Source organism: Zonotrichia leucophrys, chromosome 1A (assembly GCF_028769735.1).
Source record: "Zonotrichia leucophrys gambelii isolate GWCS_2022_RI chromosome 1A, RI_Zleu_2.0, whole genome shotgun sequence".
Taxonomy (NCBI): Eukaryota; Metazoa; Chordata; class Aves; order Passeriformes; family Passerellidae; genus Zonotrichia; species Zonotrichia leucophrys.
In genome coordinates, this window is record NC_088170.1 from 56,743,499 (window position 1) to 56,762,246 (window position 18,748).

General features: G+C 41.6%; 1 protein-coding gene across 1 annotated transcript in view; it reads right to left on the reverse strand.

Moving 5' to 3' along the window:
• The window catches only part of GRAMD4 (GRAM domain containing 4), a 76,518-nt gene that overhangs the window by 29,332 nt on the left and 28,438 nt on the right, over nt 1–18,748 (reverse strand). Inside the window, exons 3-4 of the mRNA XM_064702800.1 lie at nt 14,251–14,371; nt 1,067–1,187 (exon numbers count right to left, since the gene is read on the reverse strand). Of these exons, the coding sequence (XP_064558870.1) occupies nt 1,067–1,187; nt 14,251–14,371 (242 nt within the window). The remainder of the gene's footprint in view (nt 1–1,066; nt 1,188–14,250; nt 14,372–18,748) is intronic.

Here is an 18,748-nt window from a genome sequence, read left to right on the forward strand (position 1 = left end):
AAAGGTCTTTTCCAAACTAAATAATTCTATGATTTCATGGGAGCAGCAGGCAGACAGAGAACAGAAAGAAAGTAGGAGCACATGTTTCCTATAAATAGCCCCTACTTCCATTGCTACCAGTGGATGTGGACTGGCCTGAGAGGGAAGGTATTTTTACACCTGAGTACTGAATGAAGTGGGAGGCTGGGAAGAATTTGCATGGCACTGGGAAATTGCATATCCAAGCAAAACATTTTGCCTGTCTGCTCTTGCTTGTCACCTCTAAGTAAGTGGCAGTGCTTAGCACGTGGTCACCAACTCAGCCTGCACGGTGTCCTGTGACAGCACTGAGTGGTGAGACAGAGATCCTGCTCCCAGCCCAGGAATCTCAGCTCCTGCTGGGCAAGGTACAACAGGCAGCTCCACACACAAGGGGTCTAAACAACCAGCCACAAGCAGCTGCTGTGGTCTGGTGATCTGTGTAGCTAAGCAGAGTAAGGAGTGACTACATCAAATGCGATGCTTTGCGTCATCAAAATGGATGTCCTTGAAATGGGCGTGAAAGGACCTGAAAGGACCTAGAAGCATGGGGAGTGTTTCCATCTGTCACTGCAGTGGCAAGAAAAGCTCAAATTCCAGTTACATGTTTTTAGGGCTTTGCTGTGGCACTGGGACATCCTTGCAGCTGCTAGATTAAGAGTAACAAAGACTGGACAGTCTGGAGAAGACACAGGTTTTGAGAAGGATAAGCATTTGCAATGGCATGGCAAAGGCTCTGGCATTCAGTGGCTCCAGGAAGGCAAGATCCCAGAGGGAGAGCATCAGAAGAGGTGAAATGAAAAATATCTCAACTAGAAAGTGTCATGGCACTTCTATAGCTACAGCAGCATGTATGGCAAGTAACTTATATGTACATGGATGTTAATGATGTCATTTTACAGGACAACACAGACAGCTGCTCTCTCTGCGACCAGTAATTTATTTTAAGAGCACCTGGGCTGGAAACAGATGCTTTTACCAGCACTTCCCAGAGACAGACAGAGATCTCAAGTGGCTTTGAGCTCTACAGTGAAGATGTTTCTCTTACCTTGCTTTAAGTACTTCATTGACTCTTTGTTCTAGTTCTAATCTTCTCTGCCGTTCCTTTTCTAGCTCCTGCCTTAATGTTTCAGCGTTTGTTTCTTCTCTCAGCTTCCTTAGCTCCTCCTCTGTTAATTAAAGAAGAAGAAGAAGATAAAGATTTAGTTACCCTGAAGTATTTCTATATGAAATTTTAAAATCTAATTATGACAGATTCGGTGTGGGGGATTTTTTAGCTGTGCTATACCAAATATGTTCGCCAGAAAAAAAAAAAAAAACCAACAAGTATTCAAGGGCTAGACAGACTTCATAAAAAGCACACAGCTGTATCAGGTACAAAATGTTTCATTACAATTGTTAAGCAAGGAGAAAAATAGCTCCAAAGTTTTCTTTTCAAGATGCAAAATAAGCCCTTGGTACAAGATATCTTTACTTAAACATGGCATACTCTTCATTCCCCAAAGAAATAATCAGCAGGAAATGCTGCCTATTGCTAAATGCAGTGATCATAACAACAACAAAAAAAGTATCTGTTTTCTTCCCTCATGTCTGGGGGTAGAAAAACACAAAACCATAAACTCAAAAAGTTATATGATGCCATATAAACCCATTCCCTTCAATTCCTGGCACTAGGTCAGAGGGTGCCTCTATGAGCCTCAGCACCTTATAATTTTAAGAAAGGGTTGTGAAACAAGAAACTAAGTTAAAATTTTTACACTTTTCCAAGGTTTTTGGAAAAATGTAAAAACTACTAACTTCCATGTAATAATTATATATATAAATATACTCACATATTTACTTATACAAACACATACACACTCTCACAACATTTTTCACAAGAAGTTAGTATCAAGTAAGTATAAGGCTTTTTTGTGGCTAATTAGCCTTGCTTTTTGTCACTGGCAGTGTCCTTGCTCATGACCTTATTTTACTCTAGTGCTAAAATGGGGTCACTATTACTGACAGCTTTTCCCAGATAGGCATACATGAGACATGGCCAAAATAAGATTGGGAATCTCTCTCTTTTTTTTTTTTCCTTTTTCTTCTTAAACCAAAATTTACTTTACACTTTTTCTCTGGTATTATTTTTAAGCTCAATTACAACAATCAACAGCAGAACAGCAGTTGTATTTCAAGTTTCCAGCAAACCAGAACAGAAACAACTTTCTACTTCCACTGCCATTAGAAGCACAATGGGTTCAGGCTTTTTACATTGTTTTACAAGACTGGAACACCATTTTATACCCTCCAGAGGGTTATTACACAATGTCTTTTGTTTTTTCTCACATACTGCCTTCTAAATCTTTGATAATCAGAGGATTTTGGTATGTGAGCCTCACTGACTCCAACCACCATGGCTCTTGAGGTCTGAAGCCGTAGTGCAAATGTCCAGAGGAACTGATGCACTCTCTGTGCCCTGCAGCAAGCCCTGTGCAGGGTGTCCAACCTCTCCCTCTGCTGATTGTCCTGCAGCAGAGTAGGAGCCTCAGAGCACAGAATTAGGACAGATGGGAAGAAGACACACGAATCAAGGGGACAACACTATGGCTTCCATGGTCAGGCTACAACTGAGCTCCACCAAAAAGAAAGGAGTGCTGTTACCATCTCCACTGAGAGATGGTGACCCTGGGAAGAGGGGCTGGAGCACAGAAACCACCACGTTATCCCCCAGCCACTAAAACTGAGAATCCCCAAGGGTGGGACAGGGAAATGTCACTGCTGCAGAAGGCATTGTCTCTCCTGTCAATAAATGGAAATGGCACTGCTGCAGAAGGCATTGCCTCTCCTGTCAATAAATGGAAATGGCACTGCTGCAGAAGGCATTGCCTCTCCTGTCAATAAATGGACAGATATGGATAGAAGGGCAGACTTCTACATGGGGCTGTTCCTAATGATGTATCCACAAGGAATTCTAAATCCAACAAGAAAACAAAATTTATAATTAATTTACCCAACTTTCAAGGGCTTGTTCCACAACAAGAGCCTGCACACAGCTGAGGGGAAACATCTGTTGCACTTCAAATGCACTGGAGCTTGTGCAATATCATGAAGATATCACAGAAAGTTCCAAAGCTTGATAGAGACACTATCTTCTCAAGACCATTAAAGGGAAAAAAATTCTTCATTACGCATTTTTAGTTTGATTAAAGAGGAAGTGACTATGCATTTCGTGTACATAAAAAAACCACACACATTATAAATTAACCTCAATGTCCTTGAAAGTCAGATTTTCCAGCTTCCTTAATTCCAGCTGTTCTGACTGTGCTACATCTTGTACTACTAAAACCAAAACAAAACCTCTAGAAATTGTACCTCTTGTCCTCCAAAGAGGACAAGCAGTGCCAAATATTCTTCATGGAAAGAGGCAGAGTCAAAGGGTGCACAGTGAAAGAGGCAGAACTCCTATAAAACAAACAAAAGAAAATACAACATCCAATCCTTAAGGACTGTCATAGCTTCACATTTCAGAGCATTTCCTAACTTTCTCATACATGACTGCAATTCAAATCCACCTCATCAAGCCCTTAAAGCAGTATTTGTTGCTACTTTGGCAGCAGTGTGGCCTGGCACTGTAAAACCTTCGTGTTCAGTTAGTTAAATACTCCTGAGCCTGCTAAGCAACAGGAGCCACAGAGAGGGGAAGGGGGGGAAGTTCTTCCTTGCTCTCTCCCCTGAAATAATCTACCATTTGGCCAAGCTGAACTGCACTTTTAAAGCAAATTTCTCTGTCCCTAAAGAGCCCTCCTGCAGAATGACTGAAGATGGCTACAAAGAGCAGAGGTCACAGACCCCTGAGAAGAATACATAAGAATATTTCACCATGGTATCTATCTACTGAGTTTTACAGATGAGTACCCTCCATGATGCTGAGAATGGAGGGCTCCTTGGATTTCATCTTCAGTCAGCCAAAATTCAAACATCCTCTCCCCTCTGCACATGCACCAAAGGGTAAAACATGAAACATCAAGCTTCAAGGTTCCAGATTAATCAGTTTCCATAATTTCCTTCCCAGGCACATCCATCATGGCTCACTATCTCATCCAGGGCAAGAAACATTAAAATATTGCTGGAGGTTCAGTGCATGTCTTAGCTGGACACGCAGGTGAAGTGAGCAGCCATGAAGGTGACATGGCTAGAGGGGGAAATTACTAAAAGAAGAAAGTGTCTGCTGAAATACTGACAGAGAAAATGCTGGTATGCCTGGGAACTACACCTGGGAACCAGAAGCATTGTTGAGAAGTCTGGTACTTAGAAACCTGAGATACCCTGAGATACCATTGATAAGCACAAAAACGAGGAAACACAACAGCCACTTTTCATCTGAAAAGCTGAAAAGTAGCTCAAAAACAGGGAAAGCATCCTGAGGAAGAAAGACTTGGTAATTGCCATTGGCAATTACCTGCAGGAAAAAGAAACCAGTCTACAAAAATAACTGGCATGAGAGAACAGAAAACAACATGTGTTGGCTATTCTGGGTGAAATATAGAAATTAACAGCATCTATTGGCTGCTGAAGTGGTAATGTCCTACACTTCCTTATTTCTGTCTGATATGACTTAATTTTTATCCAAAACACAACTTCTCTCTCCAAGAACTTTGCATGCTGCACATACTTTTCCTTTCCTAAACAGGATGAACCCTTCACACAAACTTTCTAAGAGGTCTTGGACCCTCACCCAGGACAGTTTCCTCCAACATCTGGGATGGTTTGGCCCATTCTGACATCTGTCCAATAAGCTGGACACTGGTACTAATATAAACATTTGTAAATGTGCACATAAATAATCCATCATAATTACATTTTCTGTGGTTTTACTGGAACGCTTCATTAGTGAAAAGTTTGCAGTAGCCCATAATAGTATACACATATTTGGTTCCTGCCATACTATTGATTGTTCCCAGGAATTTGTAATAGCTCAATATATATTTCTATACATATACACACACACACATATATATTTGAGTTATAAATCATACATATAGTTGCTAGCCATGATTTTTGTCACAATATGTATTAAAGCAGAGAATTTAGAGTAAAAAACCTCCATGCCCTTGAGTCTTAGAGAAGCCTATGAAGTCAGTAATAACCTCTAAATACCTACACATTGGGTAACTCTAGGTTTTGATAGCAAGCGTGAATCTGAAAAAAATGCTTTAGAAGCTCTCTAGCAAAGTCAACTTGTGTAGAAAAGCAGAACAATATCTGGATGCTACAGCTCTTTTAAAATGAGCTATAAAAGTCTGTCAGACAAGGCAACAGTGGTGTTTCAATGACAGTAATCACTACATTTCTTATTGCACTGCAAACCCTAGGAGAATTGACCCCATAGTAAAGACCATCATCAGTGATGTATCTCACAGGTCACCAAAAAAACTTACCCATTTCAGTTTTTCTACAGCATTTTATCCTCTATGAAGTGCAATGGAACTGCTGCACCTGAACTCTTAGGATTTGACAACTGAAATTGAAAGACTTAGCATTTCAAAAAGCTTAGCTGATACCATGAAACTGCTGCAAGACAGCAGCACCCAGTGTTTTGTTGCATCATCTTACAGCATCAGCCACTACAGGAAATGAAAAATTTCAGTTTGCTCCTCAGAATGCTCACCTGTAAGAAACGCTGTGATAAAAAGCACTTTAACACCCAAGTGTTTAGTATTGAGTATTTAGTTCTGGTGAGACTGAACAGAATGTGAGTAGTGTTTAGAAAAGAAGGATGGTACATCAGGCTAGAAAGGCACGGCAGAATGTTGGATTTCTAACTCAAAACTGCTTGTGCAGTAAAGCGGATGTTTCCCCTAATCCCAGGATTGGAGGTAGATTAGGGAGCCTCCTTGTAGCTGTTTTATATAATACCATTTATTCCCAGACCTACAGGTATGCTGCAAAATCCCCCTCTGGGACAAAGTGACCAAAAATTTATTTCAGAGCAGAGCTAGAGACTGCCAGTCACTGTTTCTAGCTACCTGAATTCAGTCTAGTGCTAAATCTAAGGAATTTAATCTGAGTTAAAAACTAGAAACAGCAAAAAGCATGTGTGTAACCCTGTTATATTTACACGGGGAAACACCAGTACTTAACAGGACAAAAATAACCCTTCTACATCTATGTTAATCATGGTAAATCTCCTTACAACCCTTTGAACATTACTAGGGTTCAAGCATGTTATTTAATTGTTACTAAACACATTAAATCCCAGCCACATACTTTCAATCTGGATCTCACCAGTTGTGCTGATGGAGCTAGACACTGGGAGCTGTCCCCAGGGCAGGCAGCTTCCACCCTTGCCAGACTCCCAATTCCTGCAGAAAGCTAACATGTTAACTTTGTCCCAAGGTAAACCCACTATATGACACTACTAACAAAATGTCAGGAGTCTGAAAACATCAGATATTTTTATCAGCAGAGACACTGAAGAGATTTTAGTTGTCACCATTAAAACCAGCAGCAAATGGCAGTGCTGTGAAAGCATGGAACAGCTCCATCACTTATGATAAAGCAAAGACAAACAAAGAATTTGTGTGACCAACAAGCAGTGATGGAGGAAGAACCTGCAATGGAATTCTCTAACCTGTTTTTTTTCCTGCTTACACTTACTCTGGAATTTACATACTCCTCTGAAGACATGGTCACAGTTCATAGCTGTAACTAGATAGAGCTTAACTGTGCATTATTTGTTCCTGTGCTTCTTCTAATCCATGATTCTCCTTCTCCAGGGCATATGTTTTTTTCCATCAGTGACTTAAGAACCATGGAGATTGCCAAAGAACTTATCATAAATCTACCCAAAAGATTTCAGATAAAACATCACCTTTTGATCCCAGACATTGTGAGATATTCTACTTCTCTGCATGCCAAATGCTTGGCAAAGTGCTCACTAAAGCCATCACTCTAGAAGCTCCACTTTATTAATTGTCCTTCCTTCCTTAAGTCACCTCTTAAGGTCATGTCATCTTTCATGCTTGGATTTCTACACTTCACTTGGGAATCCCAAAACTCACTGCTTAGGAGGATTACTCTAAGGATTTTATGAAGGAAGAGCCTAAAAACGTCCTTTGTCAAAATGGATACCAGTATTATTGTTGTCCATAGCTCTTCCAGAGCTGAACAACAACTGGTCTGGAAAAACTCCTCTTTTTTGTTTGGTTTTTTTTTTTGCATTTTTGAACACCTTGATTTGTCAATTTAATGGCTTTCCCTTGTGGTCAGGCCTCTTGCTTGTTTGCATGAATCTTTCATAGAGCAAAAAAGATTTTCTAATAGGAATATTGGTGTCATAAAAAGCCAAAAGCCAGACAGAATCATTAAAGATTAAGTATCTTTACTTAGTGCATATACTTCCCTCCTCTCTGCCCATTTTATACAGGCATTTGGTAGAGTGGAGAAGTGAAATGCATAAATATAAACCCCACATTTTCAATATCACCTTTCTCCAGCTAAGTCTGCACACATCAAAACAAAGAAGTGACCTGTCATTTTCAGAGCCAGTTTCCCTTTAAAAACTTTAACACAGGTTTGGCAGTTAAAAGTTTTTTGCTTTGTTTTGTTTCCATCATTCCTTTGTGCTTCCCTTTGCCCTTCCAAAGACAGAGCTCCTGCCCCAGTACTGAGACTAAGCAGAGCTTTAGAGGACCAGTTTTTGGGCCTCTTTGCATGTGCCTACAGGCCAGGGAGCAGTGTGCTGACAGGGCTCCTGCTGTGCTGATCAGAAACAAGCCAACTCTGATCCAGAGACAGGGGAGGGAAGGGAGAGTCTGAACCAGCATCCTGCCTCAGACAGTTAATATTCACTGGTACTCTTCTCCTCACCTGAACAGCAAGAGCTTCACATAAAGTGATCTCTTTCACGTGATGAGGAAGACTGATTTATAAAACACATCATATTTTATAAAGTCTTCTTCCTCTGTGCAAGCTGTTCCAGCCTCCTCTCTCACCATTCCTGTCATGTCCTACTTGGAGTGGGTGAGGTTAGAAATAACTAAGATGCCATTGCTAAGGTTTGTACAAAATCATGATGCTGACTACCAATTAGTAACTTTACATTTACATTTAGTGCTTTCAGTGGAGCTTTCTTCATGTTGTAATAGACACAGACCTGGATCATTTCCCCTTCATTAGGGAAGGATTCTAAATTACACTTCCTGAAAATACAGCTTACTGACACCCCTTCTCAAAACATCAAGTGGAAAGTTTTGTATTGCTAGATACATTTAAAAGTTCAGCTTAAAAGCAATGAAAAATACTGCTCCTCTATGAATTTTCAGAAATTTCAGAGAATAAAAATGCCAGAAGTGTTGCAAAACCCACCTAAAATAAGCAGAGCTGCAAAAATGTTTTCAATACTGCAGGAATGGTTTTCACTCTGTGGTTTTGGCAGAAGTGAAACAGTCTATAAATGTTGAAATAACGTCTGGCTTAGGAATAGCAGCAGGCTCTTCCAAGGCTTTTGTGTTACTAAGCTGAGCAGGGAAATGCAGGTTCCACATGGAGCTCCCAAAATCTCTGTCCCAGTTACACAAAAGGGAGAGGCACAACAGTGCTGACCATTGCCCTGCCTGGGTTTTCACACGATCTCTGCAATTAACAAAGCCAAGCTGGGCACCCAAAAAAAGGCAGAAATAGGCACAGCCCACACACATAACACAGTGTGTAGGTGGGATCTGTTCAAGGCTCCACAGCAGCTCCAACAATACATCCCTCTGAGCACTGTGCTGCATTTTTTGTGGTCCATCAGCCTCATGAAAGGCAGTGTGACAATACAAGACCCTGCAGCATTTGGGCATCTTCACGTACAGCACCATCCCTGACATCACCACGCACATCCTTTGTGCAGTGACAAGAGCAGACTGCACAAACCAGGCTCAGACCCAGCATCAGCCCAGGACTCCAGCCTGCTGCTGGACTGCCATGGAGTCACATCCCTTCCCTCTGCCCTGGTCTCAGGAACCTCATGCTCTGGGAAGCCAAGCAGAGAGTGAGCAAAAGCCCAATCTCTCTCTTCCACCAGTCAGAGCAGAGTCCCTGAAGATGAGAAATGGAGATCTGAGTGCTCATTAGTCTCATGGAGGCCTCATTGAGGCCTCTTGACTCCCAAACAACTGATCACAACTGCCTCTTCCAACAGCATTTCCAGGAAAATGAAGTCAGAGTTTTGGAGGGTTGTTGTTTGTTTTTTTTCCCCAGGAATGTTAGAAATGAACTCAACATACACATTGAGTATTTTTGGGTATAAGCAAAATATTTCCTAAATCTCTTAAGAAACTTTCTGTAGTTTTAGAGAAGTCTCTCAGTCAGATATCAGACCTAGAAAAACTTTAAAATTTGTTAGGAAGCAAATGAGAGCAGCTCTAGTAAAGAGACAGCACTATAGCAAAGCCTGGACTCACATATTTTTACTGTGTCATCTCTGGGTGCCCAGGACAAACATTAAAGATTTCCCACCCATCACCACAGGCAAACCAGGCTTCATCAGAGGAACTCTACAATCTCATAAGAGACATGTAAATCTTCCAGGGATACATTTTTAGTGCTAAGGAGTCCAGGATTTTAAACTGAAAGAAAGGAAGTTTAGAGGAAGGAGTAAAGGATGGGAGAAACCCAGGGTGAGCTCCAGTGCCACAACACCCTCAGCACTCACCAGCACCAGCACACTTTATTTCAGAGCCCTTGGTGCAGCATCAGGATCACCTGGCCAAGGGCCGACCGTGTAACAAGGAATGGCCATTGTAGCCCACAGCTGGTATTTGTGTCTCTCAGATAAACACAGAGCTGCTTATTCTCTTGCCAGGGTCTCCACCTGCTATGCAAACCAGCTCAAATCAGCTCTAGATTCTACTTCAAGATTTCTGAACCTCAGGTTCAGACTACAGGCTGCTACATCAGTAAGAAAACAGCAAAACCAATGCAGTGAACCTATTCTTCTGCTCCTCTCTAGCTCTGCTACTGCAGCTGGTTCTCATATCAGGAGAAATTAAACAAAAGGTGTCCTGACACAGCTGGTAATTGGACTCTGGCCCAGCTTCACTGCCTATTTGTTGAACAGAATGACTGGGACTGTTTGAGGAGATATTAGCATTTCTGCACAGAACTGGACTTTTCAGCACAGGTCTTTTGCTGGTCAGCACACACTTGGCCTCTGAGGTTTAACACTTTCTAACGTGCCAGTTCTGCCTGGGAATGATGTGTGGTTTTCTAGAGCTCTATTTCCATGAAGTCAGTATTCTTCTAGGTTGTTCTTAGAAAGAAGCATCAGGTCATTTATATCAGAAAGTGAAGTGTGAACCAGAGAAAATCCTGTGGAGTTAGTCACACAAGTGGTTCAAAAAGGCACAAGGATGAACAGTGTGCCAGAGCAGAAATTTCAATGGGAAAGCACCATAATTCCAACTTCTTTTGTCATGTGGTATAAACATCATTACTGAGACCACTGATTTGGTGAGACCTTAAAGTCTCCTGCCACAGACTGCTGTGTGGTGTGGAATGCAAAAACCCTTGTGGGAGAGGATTCTATTTCCTTCTAGTACTCCTCATCCTCATGTAAGGTTCCTTTGATTTACCAGCTCATGACTAACCCTCTTCTCTGAGAGTCACCAGGTTTATTCACTCTCAGCTGGTGCTACCAACTCCTCTTTCCTGAGCTGCTGAATTCCACATTGCAAAAGGCCTGAACACCCTTGAAGTAGAATTAGCTAATACTTCATGTAAACCACAGGATGCATGTGTGCTTACAAAGCACTTTGTGGCACCAGGACAGGAGCACTGATATCTCCAAAACTGCCCTCTGTAAGCAGGCACAGGACATAACAGGAAGCAAGGTGTTTACCTCAAACAAAAAAGGTTCAAAAGCAGAAAGATTGTTTGGTTGGTTGTTTTGTATTTCAAGTGCAACAGCAGCAGATACAATTTTATTTTTTTGTTAAGACACAACTAGGTTTTGAACTGGAAACACTAAAATCACCACTAATCTTAGCATATCAATCTAACTGCCCTGGGTCAGTAGTTGCCTTCCAAAACTGAGCCCTTAACTAGCCCAAGGCAGTGTTCACTTGTATTAAAAACTAGGTTAGAATAACAGGAAGTCCTTTATAAATAAATGATTCTGATTGTCCCAGCTCCAAGAAAAGCTTTTTCCAACCACATGCACTGGAAACTCCAGCAGACCAAGCCGTTTGCACTCTTCATTCAGCTGCTGTTCCAAGATTTCTTCTGAAGGAGCCCACACCAACACCACAAACCCAACAGGCACATTTTCAGCATTCCTATAATAAGGCTCAGAATGAGCCATTAGATCAAGAGATTAAGACCATTCCCACACAGACAGGAAAAGCAACTTTAGCCCCTTTAGCTGGGAGAATCAGATGATCCCTGCCCCTTGCTTAAGACATTATCCAAGATCCCATTCTCTGCATGCCTCACTCTCCTGTCAATCCACAGCTTAAATCCCTTGCATTTCCAGACACATTTCATTTGCATTTACAGCTCTGCACATGCTAAGCAATTCCTCTCCATCTTCACATCTCTGGGTGTTTAGATTACCTCTTTGCTAAAGAAGACATTCATCTGGCATCTCAGATTTTTCCTTAGAAACAACAGCTTCTCTCCATACCTACTTGCTCTGGATATCCCCAACAGCTCCTAGAGGCTACAGTGAGGTTTGGGATGTGCTTCACTGAATGTGCTACTCAGCCAAAATGCACCCATTGCTGATGCCTGCTAACAGTCGAATGGAGTTTAGAGAAAAACTTTAGCACCTCAAATTACAGACCCACACTGACCTGCAGCTGTGCAATGTATGTGTACATGACACATGAGGTAGAGCTGAGAGGAAATTTCTCCTCCTTAAACCTCCTGGCTGATAACAGCAATACAAATAAAAGTCAGAATCAAGCTGATAACAAGTAGATACGAGATAACAAGTAGAACGACAGCACATTAATAAGCAAATGCATGAAAGTTTATATATTTCCCTCACTAACTAGCAATTGCTTCGATTTTTGCATGCCCAGCTGGAGGAAATGGAGTATGTGGACATGGCAAACAATATGCAAATTCACTATCATAGCAAGGTGTCCTTAAGGGATTCCATAGTTAAAAACAGTCTGGAAATACTGCAGAGCAACTAGCCTTCCTAAAAACACCTACTGCAGCAACAGGATTTAAAAAAAATAATGGCCAGGCTTTCTACCAAGGGCAAACTGAAGTGAACAAACTGCACATTTCAAGAATGTTTTTCTGCAGACCATTAGTTCACTTTGGGGAAGAAAACAATAATGAAGCATTTCTAGTATCAAAAATCCCAAACCAACTCAAAAGAGAAGGAAAAAGGAAAAATAAGAACTCAGGAGCCATATGCAAAAGCTGAACTCCTACTTCACTCCAACTGACAAATATGGTGACCTACTCCATCCCAAAGTTTTGAACGGAAAGTGGCCAAATAAGGGATAAGCTTCATTTAACTTATTTCTCAACCAGTTTATGATTCTTACTCTTGTTTTTATGAACAGAGTTACAACCAATTTGTCAGGACAATGGTGTTATTTCAGCCACAGGCTCTGGTGAAGTAGTGATGGCTGGAGACAGCCCTGGCTGACTCAAGGCACCCAGCTGAACCACCCCACTGGCCTGAACTCCCAAACATCTGCTCAATGTTTACACAAAGGGGAAACTTTATCTTCCCTATCCTTCCCGTGGAGTTCACTGCAAAGCTCTGTGCAAAGGAAAATTCAGCTACAAGTAACAGTTGATCAGAAAGTTTTCAAATTACAGCAGGATCCTGAAGACTACCAATATTCACAAACCTGTGTGCCCCATTTAGTTACTGTAAGGACATACTAAGAAGGAGAATGAATTCACCAGCCATGGAAGTGTCTGGGAGCCCTACCATGTTTGTACATCAAAAAGCACATCCCACTTCAAATCAGAAGTCAGTTCTGCTAAGTCCTGCTCTTTCTAATGTAATCACATGTGTCAACCTAGCCTAAAAAACAGCTGTGTAACAGGAGCTTACCAATGTATCTTTGGGGATGGAAGGAGTACATGGTAACTCTGTACCAAACAGTTAAATAAAATTCAAGTAAATCACTGAAACTAACAGGGCAAGTCAAACAGATCTTTCAGTTTTTACTTGACATTCCAACCATGATACCTCTTCCAGGTATCAGTGGAAGCTGACAGCAGCTTGTTATAAATTCCTGCCCAGTCTCCTTTATCAGGCCTCCCTCTTATACACATCAGGGGGAAAACATATCAAAGAAGTATTGCCAAGTGAAAAACAAGTCACAGAAAATTAATGACAAATCCTTGAGAACATGCTGAAGATAAAAACCTAAGTCTTGTCATTGGATTATAGCCTAGAAATTGAACAGAATCTATAGTCTTGTTATTTCTACTCCTTAGAAAATATCTGACAAGCTTTGAAGACATAAAAACAAACCTCATACTCTGAAGTTCAAAACCAAAATATTAAAATGGCCATTTTGGGAAGTAACTGAGCAAGAATTCTCATTAGTTTATTAGAGAGATCTCTACTTGTATCAAGTTATTTTGTTTGCTGTTTTTCTGTTTTTAACTATCCTGTCTTAAAAATCAACAGTTCAGACCTGCTGAGATAAAATCCCCAAAATCTTGCAGCTTCCCCTCGCCATGAATGACAACTTTTTCTCATTATACACACATATATACACATATATAAGCATAAACCCAAAAAACCAGCACTTTAAATTTCCAGACACTCTTCTCTGTATTTCTTACACCACTTACCAATAATACACATCATGTTAAGAGACTCGTGTTTTAAGGTGCATTATTTGTTGAAACAGCTGCCACAAAAATGAACTGGTCTCCCTGTCATAAATCTCTTCTTAGCAGTTACTACTGGAAAGCAAAACACCTATTGCAGGCACATTAAGGTTGACTTAGTTCTAAGACAACCTGCAGATGTCAACATCAAGACTTCAACTACGCAGCTTTTGTCACACAGTGAGTTTGTTGTGAGGAATGTAACGAGGAAAAAAATACCCAAGTGACCCAGAAACCCTGGGAATGCTTTTAAGTTCTTCTTAGAGAAGCATAAACCCACGTGCTATCTGCACATCAGCACACCTCAAAATTCTGATGCCAACTCCTACTGTTAGAGAAACATTATTTCAGAAGTCCAAAGCTATTCCTCTCCACAGAGCATTTTATACTTACGTAAAAAGTGTTTTTCCAGTAAGGCTATTTCCAGGTGACCTTTGATCTCATTCAGTCTGTCAGACTCTGTTCTGTTAAAATCCTGGACTCCTGAAGCCATGATGGTGGTCCCTGGACCAGCCTATAAGAAAGCCAGAACATACTGAAAGTTCAGAAGGATTTTTTTTGTGTGTGTGCGTGTCATTTAAATACATCAACTGATTTCTGGGGCCGTAAAGAAACAAGCATGTATTAACAACTCTACATGCCTCTTTCAGCATCAGATTACCAAAATAAGTGAATGAAAGCTAATCAAATGTGAATTTACAGAACACACTTCTGCAAACCTTGGGAAGCTACAGCAAACAAGTATTTCCCATCACCACCCTCACCAGTTCTACTGCATCATCATTTAATCCTTTCTTCTGCTGACTGAAAAGCCATATTTGTACTATCCCTCTCCTCTTCCCATAGAGTGAATGGTCAATGCTACACACTTTAAACATAAAATTGTGAAGCCAGCACAAGTAATACTTTTCTAGATAATCACTGAGCTACTGGGAAACACATATTGTATATTAATATCCATCTATGGAATGTGCAATTTTCAAGAGCACAGCCTCTCAGCAAGGAAGGGGCTCCCCACTCCCCCACAACAGTAACTCTCCAGTTACTGCAGAAGGATGTTGTTGGTGCCCAGGAGCTCACCCTGGCATGGTTAGGAGAGTAGGAAATCAGAAGATTGCATGCTTCAAGAGATCACCCCTTGAATGAACTCAGCAGAATACTGAAAATACTGCAGAAAGCAGGAATTAAAAAGTAATTTGATTAGTTAGTGAGACCACTGACAATGTCCACCTCCATGAATTAAACACAGAAAAACCCCAGGCCACAGAGCAGAAGGCAGGTGATGCCTTCTTTCTCTCATCAAGTGGGCATTTTCAGACAGCAGGGAAAAGGGTGGGTGAGGGCATCTCCTGGGTAATGGTTGCTCAGTGCTTGTGTACAGGCCCCACCAGGTAGGAAAAATCTGTCAATGAGAATTGCAGGAGTTTCTCTAGCAGTTTATACTCAAAACCAAAGGGATAGATTACAGAAACCTACCTCTCAAAAACGATCTCAAGACAAAAAAGGAATTTATTTACGTATTCTGACTATTCTCCACTCCTTGTTTGAACCCTGCAAACATACAGGAACCGCATTCCTTTCAAACAAACATGGTTAAATGTATTCCTTGCATACATTTAACCATGACAGCTTAAATTACATACATATATAAATTCAAGTAATGTACAGAAGACATTAAATTCAGATATTTTTTATGTTTTAGGAAAGATGTGCAGAAAGCTTACTGACAGCAAAGTACTTTCACAATTGGGATTGATTTGTATTTTCAAGATAAAACAGTGTGGAAATAGCTATTAAACATCTGTTTTCTTGTTTGAAACTGAGTTTAAGAACAGATCCTGAGCTTAAGCCTCAGAATCTGTCTGTGCAGGCATATCAGCAATCTGTAGGCAGTCACTGCCCAGCACCTACCTAGCACCAGCTCCCCACCTGGGCTTGCTGAACACAGTGCCAAGCAGAGACGGATGCTATTTCCAGTCCCCCAAGCAGCACCACCCACACACGCTCTGTCAGTGCTGCTGGCCCTGACGAGGAGCAGGAGCTCTTAGCTCAGCAGCAGCCCTGGGCTACTTCCCATCTTGGAGCTGGCAGGAATCACAGCACAGCAGAGAGGGACAGAGCCCTGGGCAGGACTCACACCGGGAGTTGCAGCGCAGCATCCTCCTCGCCATGCCCACATTTCCCCACCACTGCTGCCTTTAGACAGGAGGTGCAGTGAGAGATGCCATCTGCAGCTGCTCCAGCCACTGCAGAAGATTATCAGAGACTCTTTTCAGATGAGCACAGGATGCAAATTGACCTCTGTGTTGATCTCTTATCTACAGAGCTGGGCTGTATTTATTTACACTGCAAGATTTAGTGCTATCACTTGCCAGACATTAGGAGAGCCCCAAGGAGGATGGTGTGGCTGAAGCTGAAAAGCAGCACCCTTACAACACACTCCATGTGCAGGCACAAGGGAAGTGTTATTAAAATTCAGACGCTGCCCAGGCGTTAATGCATGGCTTTCTGCATTATACACCCACACCTAGCACAAAGGGACAACCTCTGCTCCCAGCATGCAGGATTTCACAGGGAGCTGTCTGAAGAAACAGTGCCACTGCTCAAATATTTTATTGATAAATAAATAAAATCACATACAGGACAAAGAGCAAGGAGCAGTACTCAAAAAGAATGTGCCTGAATTGGGCATCAGCCCCGTGCTTAGACTGCAGCTGCTCCCCACCCCAGGTGAGGGGGGACAGGAAAAAGAAAGGGCCTAGCAAGTACCTAAGCATATTCAAGTTTTCATCCTCACTGAAGGTACTCAAGATATTTTACCCAAAGATGTGCTACATTTCAGAAATATGCCTAGAGAATCAGCTCTGCTTTTGCTTCTTCAGAGCTGTTGAGTGAATAATTAAAAGCCCAGGATACCTTAACTGTGCCTCTAAGGAAGAAGGAAAGAGCAAGAGGTGCAGAGCACTGGGGAGAGTGATACCAGTTAACATGGTAATATCCTCATTCTTAGAGTTTCCAAATATGTTTATCTGCTAAAGCATTGGACCTAAGCAGCGTGGCATCCACAGACAGGTTAAAAATCAAAAGGTACACATGTTTAAACTAGCTACAAAACTTCTAACTTAGAGAGGAGAAAAAAGAGAAAGAAAATCCACTGAGTTAAAACATAAGGCTGCTCACTAGAATACTAGGAGCAAGATCATGTAACTAACATGTAATAAAAAATGGCTTATTAAGATACACAGTGACATAAGTTTGATGGTGCAGTCAATTTCCAAAATTAACATAATCACAACGTTTTATAAGTACCATTTAGAAACACACAGAAAAACTGAGGATGCCCGGGACACTGATATAGAAAACATTTAAACAGATGTCTCTGTCACTGAAGCTTTTCTCCACACCAACACATCTAAGAAAACAAGAAATAATGCCTCTACATTTGCTGAAGGTCAACTGCTCCCCTCTGAATTCAAAAAAGTCCCTGTGTCTGAAGCTAGCATATCTGGCTCAATTCACAAGTTAACAAAATCCTTGTATTAATTCCAGTTTTATCTGGGTAAAGGTTTCTCCTCTCTGCTGCCTCTGTGGACAGTGCTGGGACTCAGGCTGGATTACCTACACTGCCCTGTACAGATGTCCTTTCCAGTTTCTGACTCACAGTAAAAGCCTTGAAGGCTTCCACAGATTTCTGCTTTTCCTTCTGCCTCTCTAGCTGTGACAGTATTTGACACAAGAGCCCTCTTAAAAGGTTGGCAATCGTTATTACTTAGCCAAGACCATGAGAAGAAGGCAGTGCCTAGGAACACAGAAATGCCCGAGGTGAACACAGAGACAGAAGGGTTAAAGGAACATTTCTGATGACAACAGACTGCCTGCAACCCATCAGCAGAGCTCAGGGCTGCTTGTCCAAGCCACATCCAGCTCCAGATCTAAAACCCTTATCTCCTCACAAAAGCATTTTTCAAGCCATCTGCAGTTCAGGCTTTTCATACAGCACTTTCCAGCCCAAGACTTCTCTGCTTTCCCTCTCCAAAACCCCTCCATGCTGCAAGCCCTGGGATTTTGTTCTGTGTGCTGCCACTGCTGCTGTACAGCCACAGAAAGGGTCCCAGTCACTTCCCAGCTAAATGGATCTGTCCTCTCCACTTGCAGCACAGCACCTCTTCAGTATCACACAGAAACACAACTACTTCTGATTTCCTTCCACAACATCATATGTATGTGGATGACTTTTGTCTAGGAATATCTCACAAAATGGTGAAGTTTCCTCGGAGAGGAGCAGCTCTCAAACACAAAGGATGGGGAGCAGTGAGGACACAACATGCCAATGCCAGGGGCAAAATCATCCACTCAAGTCACTCCTCAGAGCCCAGAAAGTGGCTGGGACACAACACAGGGAAGAGACAGTTTAAAATAGAAATTTTTAACTTGCATTCATTTGAGGAAAAAAGAGAAGGGGAGAAATCTTCAGCAAAACAACAAACTACGCAGCTTGTCTTGTGAAGTTCTAGCCTCCCAAGTTTTTCATCTGACACTTCATGTGCATTTTCTCACTTCAAATTATGAAAGGGCTCCCCATGAATGATGCAATTACCTGCTGTAAGAAAAGGAAAAACTCAACAACATTGCATAAGAATGAAAGCATCTGCATGAATAGTTAATTCTTAGTAGCTATTCATGGAAACATACCCATACTGGCATGTTCCTAAACCACAGCTATATTCTACATAATTTTTTTAAAACCTAGTGCTAGCCAGGTTCAGAGGCTTTAACTTCTTAACTGTAATGTTTGCATCGTGCTTTATACCTTCCAATCCCTGTAAATGAGATGACCAACAGAGCAGCATTTGAGGTTTTAATTGGCATGTGTCAGGGAAAACCAAGCTAT